Source organism: Mytilus edulis, chromosome 10 (genome assembly GCF_963676685.1).
Source record: "Mytilus edulis chromosome 10, xbMytEdul2.2, whole genome shotgun sequence".
NCBI classification, from domain to species: domain Eukaryota; kingdom Metazoa; phylum Mollusca; class Bivalvia; order Mytilida; family Mytilidae; genus Mytilus; species Mytilus edulis.
The window spans coordinates 71,587,960-71,604,194 of NC_092353.1; the positions used below are offsets into that span (position 1 = coordinate 71,587,960).

General features: G+C 36.0%; 2 protein-coding genes across 3 annotated transcripts; both read left to right on the top strand.

The window, feature by feature from the left end:
* The first annotated feature begins 720 nt into the window (after positions 1-720).
* LOC139491809 (paraneoplastic antigen Ma3 homolog) lies at positions 721-14,302 on the top strand. Of its 2 annotated transcripts, XM_071279681.1 has the most exons (3): positions 721-1,132; positions 10,384-10,450; positions 10,892-14,302. In XM_071279681.1, exon 3 carries the CDS (start codon positions 12,680-12,682, stop codon positions 13,955-13,957), a length of 1,278 nt encoding a protein of 425 aa, XP_071135782.1. In that variant the 5' UTR covers positions 721-1,132; positions 10,384-10,450; positions 10,892-12,679; the 3' UTR covers positions 13,958-14,302. The 2 variants fall into 2 exon arrangements, with proteins under 2 accessions (XP_071135782.1, XP_071135781.1); XM_071279680.1 differs by lacking the exon at positions 721-1,132 and having other exon boundaries at positions 10,161-10,450.
* LOC139491808 (uncharacterized metal-dependent hydrolase BUsg_343-like) lies at positions 1,270-9,346 on the top strand. Its single transcript, XM_071279679.1, has 2 exons — positions 1,270-1,373; positions 7,873-9,346. The coding sequence occupies exon 2, from the start codon at positions 7,874-7,876 to the stop codon at positions 9,344-9,346; it is 1,473 nt and encodes a 490-aa protein (XP_071135780.1). The 5' UTR covers positions 1,270-1,373; position 7,873.
* Positions 14,303-16,235: the final 1,933 nt, after the last annotated feature.

A 16,235-nucleotide genomic window follows, 5' to 3' on the forward strand; every position in this document is an offset into this window, starting at 1 on the left:
TGAAAAGGGGGGTATTGTCTGCACAGTGGTAGACTATTTTGATCAGTGTGGGTCTAATTTCACGTACAAATTATTTCTTTAAGAGAGTACATGTCTTGATGACTGGATACGACGCAAAAGCTATCGGTACGTGATATTCTGATCAATTATGGATCCCGGAATAATTTCGTACCCGTGCCGTTCCCTTTTGACGTTTTCTAATGACTTGTCAAGATTGTAAACAATCGGATTATTTTTCAAATTTTTAGACATGAGCGCCAACGTAGACCACCATGATGTTTTATGATATGCAAGATAAATAAGAGTACGTCATTTGATGGTTTAAAATTTCAACATGGTCTACGTTTGCGCTGATTTAAAATTTCGTCTCTGAACATGAAGAAATTGTCCAATTTTTTTACACTTTTCGTCGTTTAAAGCCTTTTTAAGGTCTACGTTTGAACATATTTGAGTACATAACACCTAACAATAAGGTTCTACATGAACGAGCAGATACTGCAGTTCATTAAACAGGCGTGATTGGTTTCAACTTCAAAATTTAAAAATTCTGGAAAAAGGGGGGCCAGAAACGTCCCTTATCATTCCTTGTCTATCCTTTTTTTTTTTACATTTTTGAAGAATTTTAAAATCAGGAATGTTTCATATATATGCATTATTAATTACAATAGATTGTTTATTTGTTATAATGTGCTAGCGTGTATTTATTCACGATTGAATAAATACCGTTATGATTTTGTAATGTATATTTTATTTCCGATTTGAATTTGCTTTTAATAAAGATGATTTAATTCCTAATTCATGTTTGTGTTTTCGTTTTCAAATAGATTAATTACGGATTGTAATTAATTATGAGTGGTGCTATTCGTATTTTTATATTCACGGACTTTGACGATTGACTAGTTCGGCCTTGATTGTTACTCACTTCTACTATTCTGATGGTCAGTGTTTTACGCTTGATTTGACCGCACACTTTCTGCTATTTCATTGGTTATATATCTTTTGGCGGTTTATTTCTATTCAGTCTATATTCAATTGTGGATTGATGTTCAAACCGAACAGACGTTTCTTATACTTTATTTGCTGTTTCATATTTTGTACTATTTGTATTGGAGGAATTCCACGATTATTCCAGGTCAGTTTGCTTACTTATCTCTTTAGATATTCTGTCTTTATCTTACTTTCATTGTAATGTTGTAATCGACTTGTCCGGATCTGATATCACCGAAACCGGACATTGACTTATAGTGCGACTGTCAACTTCCTGTGGTGAGTACTTTGATCATTGCAGAATAACCAGAGAGCTTGATGAAGACAGACGTCTAACCCTCAACTCGTATCTGCCATTTGCCATACACGTACTTGGATAACTCAAGGTAACCTTACTTATTATATAAGTTCTAGTAGCAAATACTATATTGGTGTCAGAAGTTTGTTTCAACTCACCTGGAGAATACCGGAAATGATTTTGTAGCGGCAAAATTTTTCTTTTTGAATTTTGAAACAATAAAAGATTCGAAATTGACGAAATATACGGATAATTTTCTAAGTGTTTAAAACAATTGTCAATAATCCTTTGTCAGTTTCACTGATTATTTATTGGGCAATTATTTAATCATTTTAGAAACTGAATTTTGATTGATACATTTTTCTTTGTCATTGTCAATGACAAAGAGATACAGGCAAGTGTCAGTGTTACTGAAACTTAACCTGTTAACAATTTAGTCAGTGTTACTGATTAATTATATAGCAAGACATTGTGTCTTATATTTATTTCATTTTATAAGAAATAGATTTATTCAATCATGACAGAACCAGTGAATATTAACACAGCTACATTTTTACAACTTAAGTCGTTAAAAGGCATTGGGGAGGCTAAAGCAAATGCCATACTAAGGGCAAGAGAAGAAAAAGGTACACTTACTGAAGACAACATCTTTGATATTACAGAAATTTCGAGTACTCTTTGGGCATCTTTATTAAAGGACAATCTAATAACTTTTAAAGCAGTTAAGCCATCGGGGGAAGATCTTGCGTCAACGGTAGCATTACTAAGGGATAAAATATCTAGTATTGAAAAGGATCGTTCTGACATGGTAGTTAGTTTTCAGTTACAGGCTGACCAGTTGAGAGAGAAGAACCTGGCCATATTGGAACAACAAAGGTTGCAGTATGAGCAAGAGCGGGATGAATATTTACAAAAGGTAAAACAAGAATTAAATCATTTTAGAGAAATGGTTGAAACTAAAGATAAGGAATTAGACCGGTATCATGAAAAAACAGAGAAAATGCAATCTCAAATAGAACAGCAAGAGTCTCTTGCTAGAATTCAAAAGGTAATAACTGACAGGGAATCTAAATCAGGAGTAAATTATAATTATAAACCCCCTTCAACTCCCGACAAATATGGTCCATCTGCTCCAAAGCTGGCTATTTTTGATGGCAAAAGTGACTGGCGACCATACTTTTTGCAGTTTTCTACCATAGCTGATAGATATAAATGGACTGATGAGCAAAGATTGTTCAAATTAATAGAACTTTTAAGAGATAGGGCTCTGAAGTACTACAGTAACAGGGTTAAATCATTACAGGCAAATTATAAACTGTTTTGTCAGAAATTTAATGAGAAATTTGGTAAAAAGGAATTACCCCATATTTTACGTAGATTATTACAGGATTTGAGGCAAGAAAATGAAGAGAATTTGAGAGATTTTGCAGAGAGGGCACAGGAGTTGGCGGTTGATGGGTATCCTGATACTCCAGAGAAGTTTGCTGAGACGCTGGCTACTGATGCATTTTTGAGAGGTTGTCTGGATAAAAGAGCTGCTTTAGTTGCCATGGACAAGAACCCAGAATCCTTAGATCAAGCAGTCCAATTTGTACGTAGTGCAGCAGCTAACCAAAAAGTTATTATGGGCGGTAAGAAGTCTGAAGTGAAAAGAGTTACATTTTCAGATACAGAAGATGTCCAAGAACAGGAAGAAGAAAAATTTGCTGTACGGGTTGTTGAGAAAGATGATGATAAAAAAGGGGTAAGTGCTAGTATTGAGAAAAGACTTAAGAAAACAGAAGATGATCTTGCAGAGACAAAAATTATTGTGAAAAAGATTCTCAATATAATTAACCAAAATCAGGGTCAAAACCAGAGGTCAAGAAGTACATATAGGTCTCCTACACCAGAAAGGTCAACAAGCCCATATAGGGGAACAGGCTGTTTTCAGTGTGGAAAAGAAGGACATTATGCCCGGGATTGTCCAAGCAGGATAATGTATCGAAATGGGTCGCCCATGCGTAGTAGAACTCCATCACCAAGTAGCAACACTTTAAACTATCAGGGATCAAGAAAGACGGCCAATTCTTGATCAGCTCGGGACATGGTGGCCAAATATGTACAGATGTAAAAAAAGAGGATATTGGTAATACAGTGAAAATTCAGGAACTATTTCTGTATAAACATAATTCAGATTCAAAAACATTGTACATAAACTTAATTCTTAATGGGCAAAAAGTTTTAGCTGTTGTAGATAGTGCAGCTCAAGTTTCCGTGATCAGTATATCACTCCTTAAACAGTTGGGGCCAAAAGTAAAGATGAAGCAGCACATAATACTGAAAGGGGCTGGAAAGGGGTCTGAAATGGAAGCCAGATACACAGACGACCTTGACGTAACAGTTGGTAAACTCAAAGTCAAATGGAGGTTTGTGGCTGCAGAGATCACAGATAAGGTAATATTAGGTATTGATTTTTTGGAACATTTCAAGGCTATAATTGATCTAGGCAATTATACCGTACAGATAAATCAAGATCTTATACCTGCCATCTGTTTAGGTAATAAGGAGGGTAAAATTTCACATGTTTACAGAGTAACAGTGGGGAGGAAAACAGTTGTTCCACCTCAGTCAATGAAGGTATTAAAAATTGAGATTGATAGGACACCTAATTCTGATATTATTATACAGCCGAACTATGAACTAAAAGGTTTATTAACACCAAATGTTGTGCTGAAAATAGGTCAGGAGGTCTCAACCGTAGTACGTAATGGCTCCAATAAGTTTGTTACTTTGAAAGGAGGGTTGAAATTTGGAATTGGCACAGAAATAGAATGCACAATACCTTTGACAGATGTAAATGAACTTGACAGGTTTTCTGACAAGTCATTAAATAATTTCGAGCCATCTTTTGTAACACATCAAGCTGCAGAGGCTGACAGAGTATCTGATAGCCTGACAACTGGTTCAGAGACAAACGAAAACTCAAATATGGTTCCACCAGCACATACAATTTTATCCATTAAAGCTGATAATAACCACTCTCAAGTAAGTTCACAAAATCGTGATAAAAACATGTCTGACAGGGTCTCTGTCAAACAAGCTCTTTCAATTAAAGATATGAATGAACTTATTCCAAAACATATACAAGATCTGTATTCAAGGACCATTAAAGGTATGACACTGTCAGAAAGTAAGGACATAGCAGAATTATTGATTCAATTTCAGGACGTGTTTGCGAAAGGGGATATGGATTTGGGCCTATTTAAAGGGGAAATAAAACACCGTATCCACACAGGAGATGCTACTCCAGTAAAACATCGTCTGAGGCGGACTCCATTAAAGTTTGAAGGTGAGGAACAAAAACATTTACAAGATATGTTGGATAAAGGGGTTATTCAGCCATCAATATCAGATTGGGCAGCATGTCCTGTTCTAGTACGGAAAAAGGATGGCTCTATCAGGTACTGTCTAGACTATAGAGGGCTCAACAAGGCTACAACAAAAGATTTATTTCCGATAGCGAAAATAGAAACCTGTCTAGATACTTTGCGTGGAAGCCAATACATGAGTACGGTGGATATGGCTGCAGGTTATTGGCAGTTGGAAATAGACGAGAGAGACCGCTATAAGACCGCTTTTGTGACTAAGTATGGTTTGTTCGAGCACGTCAGACTGCCATTTGGTCTCTGTAACTCTCCAGCTACTTTTAGTAGAGTTGTTCAGTTAGTTTTGCAGGGTTTAACTTGGGAGGAGTGTTTGGCATATCTGGATGATGTCATCATTTTGGGTTATAGTTTTGAGGATCATTTACAGAAGCTGAGACATGTATTAGAGCGATTCCAGCAGTATAATCTCAAGTTGAAACCATCAAAGTGTAATCTGTTCCAAAAAGAGGTAAAATTTTTAGGTAAGATTGTTAACAAGGAGGGAATCTCAATAGATCGTAAAAACATTGATACGGTACAGAAATGGTCAGTTCCAAAAAGTAAGAAAGAACTAGAATCATTTTTGGGATTTGCTAATTACCACAGGGAGCATGTGTCTCATTATGCTGCTCTGGCCGCACCTCTACATGTCCTTACAGGGGGAAAAGAGTTTAAATGGGAATCAGAACATCAAGATGCCTTTAATAGCATTAAGAAGGCCTTAACTACACCACCTGTATTGGGATATCCTGATCCTAACTTTCCATTCATTTTGGATACTGATGCCTCTGAAAATACTATTGGAGCGGAATTGAGTCAAATTCAAAATGGCAAGTGTGTTACGGTAAGCTATGCGAGTAGGGTATTGACACCAGCTCAGAGAAAATATTGCACTACAAGGAAGGAACTTCTAGCAATAGTAGCCTTTACCAGACAATATCGTCATTATCTACTTGGTAACCAGTTCACTATACGCACAGACCATAACAGTTTGAAGTGGCTCATGAACTTCAAAAACATAGAGGGACAGTTAGCTCGCTGGCTAGAAGAGTTATCACAGTATAACCTGATCATCCAACACAGACCAGGTAAGAAACATTCAAATGCAGATGGGCTTTCCAGGATACCAAATCACCAAGACCTTTGCTCACACTACAGCTCAGAGATACCACTTAATTTGCTTCCTTGTGGAGGCTGTAAGTAGTGCACTCGAGCAAGGAGCCAGTGGCAAATATTTGAAGAAGATGTTGACTTTGTGGTACCTTTGACAGCGAGATCTGTCAGCTGTACTTCACCAGTCGGCATTATAGGATTAACCATTAGGTCAATAAGGAATGTAACATCAGACAATAATGTTAGTATAATGGGAATGCCTACCAGTTATTCAAATGACGACTTGAGGCAATTGCAAAATCAGGATAAACACCTAAGTACTATTATTGCATGGCTAACACTGAATTATACTCCCTCTAAGCAGGAACTACAAATGCAGAGTCCAGGAGTTAGACATCTTTGGCAATGTAAGTCACAACTTAGATATCAAGACAGTATACTGTCTTATATCTGGGAGGACCCTGTTGGTTCTAGGATTCTTTTTGTGACCCCAGACAGTCTGAAAGATGAATTGCTCAGGTGCTGTCATGATCTAAGATCTTCTGGACATCTAGGGCAGGACAAGACACTATCAAAACTAAGGAAGACTGCATACTGGTATAAAATGTCATCAGATTGCAAAATCTATGTAAGTTCATGTCATGTTTGCAATAGACAGAAGAAGGCATGCAGGAAGGCAAGAGCAGATTTGGGGCAATATCACTCTGGGGTCCCTTTTGAAAGGATACATATGGACATTTTAGGCCCCCTACCTGTAACTAAAATGGGTAACAAATATATACTCGTGATCCTTGATCAGTTTACTAAATGGATTGAGTGTTGTGCTTTACCAAACCAACATGCAGAAACAATTGCCAAAGCTTTTATGGACAGTACAATATCAAGATTTGGATGTCCCTTGGAGATTCATACAGATCAGGGGAAAAACGTTGATGGTAACGTGATACGACAGCTCTGTGAACTCCTAGAGATAACGAAAACAAGGACTACAGCATATCATCCAGCTTCAAACGGTCAAGTTGAACGTTATAATCGCACTCTTGCACAGATGATAAGGTGCTTCACTAAGAAACGACAAGATAGCTGGGATGTTCACCTACAGCAACTTACTGGTGCCATTAGAGCTACAGAAAACAGACAAACTGGGTTCACACCAAATTTCATGGTTTTTGGCAAGGAAAATATTCAACCTATTGACCTTGTTTTGGGTCTTGATGCACCTAACAGGACTAGGGAACAAAAAGAACTAACAGATTATATAAAGATTCTTAGAGAGACGCTGACAGAGGTACATGACCTTGCCAGGGAAAACATCAAAATGGCTCAGTGGAGGCAAAAAAGAGATTATGACCTGAATGTCAATTGTAAGGTTTATAAGGTAGGAGATATTGTTTTTAAGATAGATTCAGCCAGGAAAGTTGGGGTGTGTCCGAAACTAAAGGCACCATGGAAAGGGCCCTTTGTGGTAGCTGAGGTTAAATCACCGGTCCTATACAAAATTAGGAACAAAAAAACGTCTGAAGTTGTTCATCATGATAGGCTCAAACTCAGTCAAATTCGTGATTTACCTGTCTGGACACAAAGGCTTAAGAGAAGAATACTAGAACAGGTAGAGAGGAAAATGTTGGAAGATTTAACTGACAAGGAAGAACACTGTGACTTAGGGCTAGATTGGCTTTTCAGTAATAATGAGCCAATGTTGTGGAACATGATAGACGGTAGCCTTGCACAGTCAGACTCTCTGACTGGTGGAGGCAATACTGGAATTGGGCAGTCAGATTTTCTGACTAATAAAAGGAGCTCACAAGAAGCTGATCAGTTTACACTACAGGATTGGGAAACCCTAATGAACCTTGATGATAATTTTGGGGATCAGACAATAATCTATAATGTAGCCGATACTGTGGAAGCACAAGTTAAACTGTCTGATAGGAGCAGAGGGAGGGACAGGAAGGCCCCTGCCCACTTTAGAGATTTTGTAATGGACTAATGATGATGCAGTTTGTGTATAAATAGTGTATATAGGTTAAATGTTTAATTTGTTTTTTCTTTATCTTATTTTTAAAGAATGGAAGAGGAAGAGCTAGACTATGAGCCAGAAGAAGAGGAAGTGGGGGTGCTGAAAGAACAGATAGAAAAGGAAGGGTGTTTGCTGAAAGAACAAAGAATTAAAGGTAGCAGTAATAATAAAAAAAGATCAAGACCATGCTGTATATGCTCTGGTAGGTTTGTGAATGTAAGAAGACATGTACTTCGGGCTCATGTACCCTGGTATACTGCACCTCTGTTGGCATGTTGGACCTGTCAACTTCAATTTGGCCAACAGGGTGCATTTACTATACATTGCAACGACTATCACAACTCAGAGCAGACACATGGGTATAAAGAGGAATTTTTGGTTGACTGGGTTGAATTGATGAATGGCTTACTCATAGAACTTTGTCGTCAGTTCGCGGTTTCCACACTGGACAAATTGGTAACATTCGCCAGGGAGATGTCCACTCTAGAACAGTGTGACAAAGCAACCTTTCATCAAACAGACCTGCCGTTTCTGCTAAATTTCAACAGGATAAACCATTTTCACTCATCATCAGCTTACACGGTCTTTCCACCATCAAACATACATTCTCTCTTACACTGGAAAGTCTTAGCTTTATTAATCAAATCATCCGAGGATTCCGAAAATTTACTTTCATATAATTGTAAATTGTCTCTATGTAAAATTACTTCACATCCGATACACACAGTTATTGACACACATTTTCATTGGGACAAATTCTTCCTACAAGCCAGATTTTCTGGCTTGCCTTCATACATTTGGGAAGAACAAGATAATGAAAAATTTCAGATTAGAAAATTAATATCAAATTTTGTTTTTCCAAGTCGATGGACAGCTTGCCTAGATGGGGATTTGTTAAGGGAGGATAAGAGAATTCTCCACACTATTGGAATCCATCCGAAGGTAGCAGGGAACCAGGTGGGTCGGAACTTTAATGAGTTGAAAAGAAGAATCCCAGGTAATTTTTTAGCAATAGGGGAATGTGGATTGGACGTAAGTCAGGGGGAGAAAGATATAAGAGAGCAAGTTAAGGTACTACGAGTACAATTAGAGTTGGCCAGAGATTACAAGTTACCTGTCGTAATTCACTGCAGAGGTAAAAACATAACTGCCAGGTGCTTAGATATCATGTCAGAGATACTGGACAGGGATCATGGTGTCCACTGGCACTGTTTCTCCCAGGACAAGACAACATATGAAAATATAAAGCGGTGTTTTCCTAATACAAAATTTGGTATTTCTCCATTACTGTTAATGGAGGATACCTATCCACAACTCCGCTCACAGGTTTGCGAGATGAGCCTAGAGGACATCATTCTGGAAAGTGATGCACCATACCTCCACCCCAAGAACTATGAGGACAGTTCTCCAATATTGATTAGATCTATTATACAGAAATTGTCTATCATGTTTAATATTCCAGGAAGGGAAATTGCTGACATCACCACCCGAAATGCTCAGCAGCTATATAAGTTTGAATAGCGTATCTTTGTGTGTATATATATTTTTAACTGTAAATAACTATATGCGTGTGTGTATCATGTGGAACTGTAACAATTGTACTGTGTTGTAAAACTGTTATGTGAACTATGTGTGTTTGATGTGTAACTGTAAATATTGTGCCATTCTATTGAATGACTTTCGTTTCAAAGGACCACTGGAAATATTAGGACAAAGGGGGGTTATTACTGACATGGTTAAATGACAGTAACACCTCAAGTTATAAGTAAATCAATGGAGATATCATGATATCTGCGGGACAATTTCTGACATGATTAAATGACAGTAACTTCATTCACCGTTTAAGGAAATCATAGTGGGACAAAAAGGACTTCAGAATAGAGAACTATCACTAATCATTCTTTATATGAATTTATATTATACCAACAATCTTTTCAGAGAGAAGGGGGAAGAATGTTGTAATCGACTTGTCCGGATCTGATATCACCGAAACCGGACATTGACTTATAGTGCGACTGTCAACTTCCTGTGGTGAGTACTTTGATCATTGCAGAATAACCAGAGAGCTTGATGAAGACAGACGTCTAACCCTCAACTCGTATCTGCCATTTGCCATACACGTACTTGGATAACTCAAGGTAACCTTACTTATTATATAAGTTCTAGTAGCAAATACTATAGTAATTTTATTACCGGATTAATCAGTATTTCACGCATGAGTAACTTTCCATTTTAGCATGAATTCGTAGTAAGAATGTGTATCGTGTGATTGGTGAATGAATGTTGTAAACTATTTAAAAGGTTAACGTAACTTTTATATCAGGCACATTATTGATTTACATTTGAGCTACATAATTTAAGCCTGGAAATAAATAGAGTAAATATAAACGTATTGAATGCCGAATATTTGAGCAGAATGAGTCCGAGAGTAAATGAGTAAAATGTTAACTTGATAAATACTTTTCAGAGTCTTTATAATATTTTTGTCTCCGATAGATAGATTTTAAGTACTTTATAAGTCTGTGCATAGTAACTATAATTTAGTATTTGTTATACAGGTATTTGACAGAGTTCTGCATATGATGTAGATACACGTAGAGGCATAACCTTTGTACCTCATACGAGGTAAGAATGAGTGTTCATTTGTAGTTGCTTATTATTTTATTAGCTTAGTTATTTTGCTTTGTTTAGCTTAGCTTAGCTTTATTAGTTAACTGCTTTTTGGTATTGGCTTAATTAATGCTTATTTTGCTTAGACTGTTTGTTTATAGTTTTAACGGCTAATTCGTATATTATAATGTTTTGTTAAATGAGAAACTATGTTTATATTTTGCTTTTCTGACAAGTTAAATTCTGTTTCGGATGTCACAGAAAGTTATATTTTGATTAGATAAGGTTAATTGCACATTTTGGTAATTTCATGAACTGTGACGTATTTTACAGTAAATTGGTTAATTATTTTGAGTACACATGTACATATTACGTAAATTTATCAGATTGATATAATACATGTTTTAAAAGAATTGATTTATATACATTGTTATTAAATGTAACATTATATTACAGGGTTTCTTTTGATGCTTCATTGAATAATAAAACTATCCAGAACCCTATACATAGTCAACTATTATTTACGCCCAGATAGTGCGACTACATTTTGGCGCCCACGTTATTTGGTGGATAGTGAAGGATTCACGACAAAACATCTAGATAGAAAAGATAAAAAAAGGATCCGTTGGCTCCGACCGGAATATTCCAAGTTAGAGAAAATGGTGAACCGTAGCTCCGGCCGGCGTATTCTAGAATTCGAAACCGAGTTTGGCCATTGTTGACATTTCGATTTCCGGTACTCGAGTACGAAAACAACACATAGAAATTTGTGCACAAGTTCAAGAAAGGACCTGATATTTTGTGTTTATTCTTGTATTTGTAAGTTACTTTTCATTTATAATTGATTCATATGTATGTTAACCACATGACTATTGGTATTGAGTAGCGATTTATTCAGAATTTATTGAGAAATTTGAAAATATTGTCTTTGAAAATTTCGACGATTTTTCATTTGTATTTTTACACATAGATTAGAGACACTTTAGAACACTTGTCAATCATTGAAGGTTCATGTTGAACATCACTTGGTGTTGATTGATTATATGTACATGTATGTTTACACTTTAACTATACATTGATACTTGACCACCGGACCACAACCCCCACCCCCTTCGAGGTCAGACTGGGTCAATACAGGTCAAGGTCAACCGGAAGTACATACACATCCTGTATAAACATAAACATTGTGACAACGTGCATTGATTGATTGTTTGAAAATTTAATATTGAATTCTCAAGCCACTGATTTGCGAATTAACAATAGTTTGCAATTTATTTAATTTTGTCACAACCAATAGTTGTTTTTGGTAATAGTGCATACACGCATACACTTTTGTGAGTTAAAGCCCTTACACATAGAGACTTTGCATACACATTTACACTTGAACATAGCATACACGCATTACATTTGTGTGATTGAATTTTTTTTTTTTTTTTCATTTATACTATACCACATAGGTTGCAACTTTGCGCAACATTTATATGATTATGCGGTTGAGATGTGATGTTAGTTACATGTACATAAGAATTATTAGACATTGTGATTAGTATTAATATTGACTTAGCTGTCTAGTTTGTGTTGTATTGTTGATTTTTTTTTTTTTACATAGAATTTTCAGCACAGACTTAGAATTTTTTTTTTTGGTATATTATTTTTTTTGATTACTGACATAGGTGATAAATAAGTTTGATATTGATAAACTTAGTGTGAATCTTGGTGTATGATAGAGTTATAGTGCATGTTATATAGGTGATACCATTCCTTATACCTTTGCATGTGAACCCATCCATATCTCTGCACATACTTACTAACACTTGTATACTTACACTTGAGTGAGATCTTAGTTTGTTGTTTGTACTATCAGTTACCATCTTTGAGACTTGTTTCTGCCAGCTATACAGTTACTTTTAGGGTAGTGCTAGTGATCTTTATTACTACCTGGTCTATACTTAGAGTATTTCTATCCTAGACTGATCATTGGTATTGAGTGGACAGTTTAGACTTTGACTTGAGCATATTATAGTTTATACAGTGCGTTATAGTACATGTAGTATATTCGATATAGATATATTTTATTCGTAGTTGTCGTATTTTTCGATTGGCTTATTATACGCTGATTATTCGACCGTTACAGCTATACTCGGATATTTTGTACGCGCATATTTTTTTATATATACAGTTTTCCGTATTGCCGACTAGATTTTGATTTTGTTCTCGATTTTCACACTGGAATTTCTTTTCAACATGGCTACTAATTTCAAGGAAGAAGAAATTATTACTGCACAGCCAAAAAGTCCAAAGACGCCTACAGCTGAGATGATGAAGACTTTTGAGATGTTTGAAAAGATGGGAGCTAAACCTAAAGCTGATACCCCTGAGGACTTAAAGAATTGGATGATGGAATATCTGATGTCACAGGGAGCACTCAAGGAACAGAAACCAGAACCAGCTCCTAATTTACAGCCACATTCACTTGTAGCACCACCTAAACCAGTTAATGTGACCAAGATGATGATGAACCATCCACCAAAGATAACCTGGTTTTCAGGAACAGAACCAAAGGCAGGCGACACTACCTATGAATTATGGAGACATGAAGTCCAGTGTTTACTTAAGCAGAATTATGAGCAAGATGCTATATTGAATGCAGTAAGAAGATCATTAAGAGGGGAAGCAGGACTTGTAGCTATGAGGTTGGAACTCAACGCAACTGTAAAAGTTATAATCCAGAAACTTGATAGCATATATGGAAGTGTGGACAAGAAAGAAGAGCTTTTAGCTGAGTTTTATGGTTCAAGACAACGACCAACAGAAAGTGTAACAGCCTGGAGTTGTAGACTGGAAGGAATTATTGGAAAAGCAGTTGATAGAGGACTTGTACAGAGAAAAGATGTTGATAACATGCTTCATGCAATGATTTGGACAGGATTAAAACCACACTTGAAGGATATTTCAGGACATAAATATGATACCATTGGTGATTTTGATGGACTACGTGTAGCTTTAAGGCAAATAGAGAGTGATCATAGCAGCAGAAGTGAAACACTACCAGCAGAGACCAAGACACACATAAACAAGGCTATAACAACCCAACCTGAAGACGAAGGTCTACAGGAGATCAAAGGTTTGATTAATCAGATACATACCAGACTGGATTGTAATGATAAAAGATGGGAGCAAGCACCATGGAACCATCAGGAACAACATACACAACCCCCACAATTTCAACCACCAAATCAGTCGAGACAATGGCAGCAGCCCAATCAGTCATCACCATGGCAACAGCAACCACAGTTTGGACAACAACAACAAAATAGAGGAGGATATAGAGGTAGAGGAGGAAATTCAAATAGAGGTAGAGGACAGAACAACTACAGAGGAGGAAGAGATAATCCAGATAGAGATTACCAATGCTGGAGATGTGGACAGACAGGACATCTGAAGATAGGATGCAAAGTTAGAATGGATCATAGTCAGCAACATTTAAACTCCAACAAGCCTATGCAGGGGGAACGTCCATAGGTTTAGAGAACAGCAAGGTTCCCAAAGTCAGTCGGGTAAAGACACCACCAGGACTCTTTGGTCAGCCAACAGAAGTAAAGATGAACATAAATGGTATGGAAACATCAACCTTATTAGATACCGGCTCAACAGTGTCAACAGTCAGCCAATCTTTCTTCAACCAGTATATACAGACACCATTAATGGACATAACAACCTTGCTAGATATAGAGTGTGCAGATGGGCAACAGTTACCATACCTTGGCTATACTGAAACTTGCATACAGATACCAGGTCACCATCAGGAATACCCATGTATACTCCTAGTTATACCAGACAGTAGATACAACAAACAGGTACCGCTGCTACTAGGAACAAACATGCTACAATAATTACAATTAAAATGTAGTGTTATAATGACTATTTGTGTTAGAGATTACACATTTATATATTTTTTCCTTAATCACAATTTTGAAGAGGAATTCCCCTATAATTATTAATATCTAGCTTGTCTCCAGCTTTATAAATAAGTATGGTTAAATATTTTCTCCAAAGAATATGTGTTTAAAACTTTATGTTTCAAAATTTGATTGATAAATACACTATTTGTTTATTTAAGTATCTTGGAGTCATGTATATTTTTATAACCTCAAATACATATCTATTACTGGGTCAAATTTCAAGCTTCAAAAATATGTATTTTTTATAAAATTTAGACAAAAGAATCAACTTCTTTTAAAAAAGGATGTTCTGTACACCAACAAACATTTTGCGAATATATTCGAAAACTTTACAAAGCTCCAATTTTTCACGCATTTTGAGCTGATTATTAGTCCATCAGTCTGTCCGTCGATGTTTCATCATTATTTAAACTATAACGTATCATTTCTTCGAAATGTTTCCGTGATGTCATGGCTAGACAAATGTTCAATCAACAAAGATTGGACATAATGTTTGACCTTTTTGGGTTTTAAGCATGAAAACAGTTGACGTATGTCACAATTGATACTTTACGGAAAATGAAGACACACTATGACAATGTATGATATGTATTCCATACATCAAAACTTGAATAATAATAACTGAGAAATGTATAACAAAAACTGCAGATTGCAGTATCATTATCATCTAAGTACTGAAGTACTGAACATTGGATGACCGCAAGTTCTTGTGGATGGCCACTAGCACTTGTTTCAGAAAAAAAAGTCACATATCTATAGCTGAAAGTGAGGTTGATGTACAGATATAACGTTTTTTTCTGAGACAAGTTCGTGCGTGGATGATATTTAAATGACAAAGAATTCAATCTCGCCGTAATAACTATTATATTGTAGTGATACAAATCAGCATACTCTGATTTATTGATATATATTGTATTTGTTTGTATATGTTTGTATGGTTTAGAAGTTTACAACGAAAAGCAGATAGGAATGGACTCGTTTAGTGACAAATGAAGAAATTGTTAAAAATTGATGAAATTGTTAAGCCGTCTTGAAAAAAATTGAAAATAGCGAACATGCACTCACATCAAAATGCATTTTGGGATTAAATAGGGCTTGGTTGACTAATTAAAAGATAATAGCAACTTCATAGGTTATTAGTTAATAGAAGCCTTAGAAGTATAAGTATCTTATCAATTGTATTTTCTCCAAATGTAGGCACTTCTGAATTGTTGGTACATACAAATGAAATGTTCAAAATATGGAAACTAAAACCGCCCTTTGGTCGTTCAGTTTTGTTCTCAACCGACCATCAATGAAATTTTATCATTAAAATGTATGTCAATATGTGAGTCATACGGGAGAATGGGCGACAATAAACTAGTTCAACATTGACAAATTCTGTATGTGGCTCATATTCCTAATTTAACCTAACTGTATATGTTGTACATAAATGTATTTGGTGTATTCTTTTATTTCAAGTTTGATAGAATAGATGCGTCCAACAAATGCCAAAATTTGAATAGATACTAATGAGGAGATATCATCTATATAGCAGAAAATAAAGTTAAAAATAATGCCAGCTTCTTTCCATTCTTCTTTAAAAAATAACACACTCTTGTTTCAAGTCAGCATCATGTGAATGAAGAAAGTAATCCGCATGAATAGGTGAATAGTTAGTTCACATGGGAATGTCGATTTTATGTTGAAAAACAAAGCACGGATACATTGAAGGGTGAAATACACAAGCATGGACATTTATCATTAAAAAGTGGGAGCAGAATCACTAAACCTTTTAAAATGTTACCGAGTCCAAATTACGGTTAGTTTTACGTGTATTCATACATTCGCATATTTTC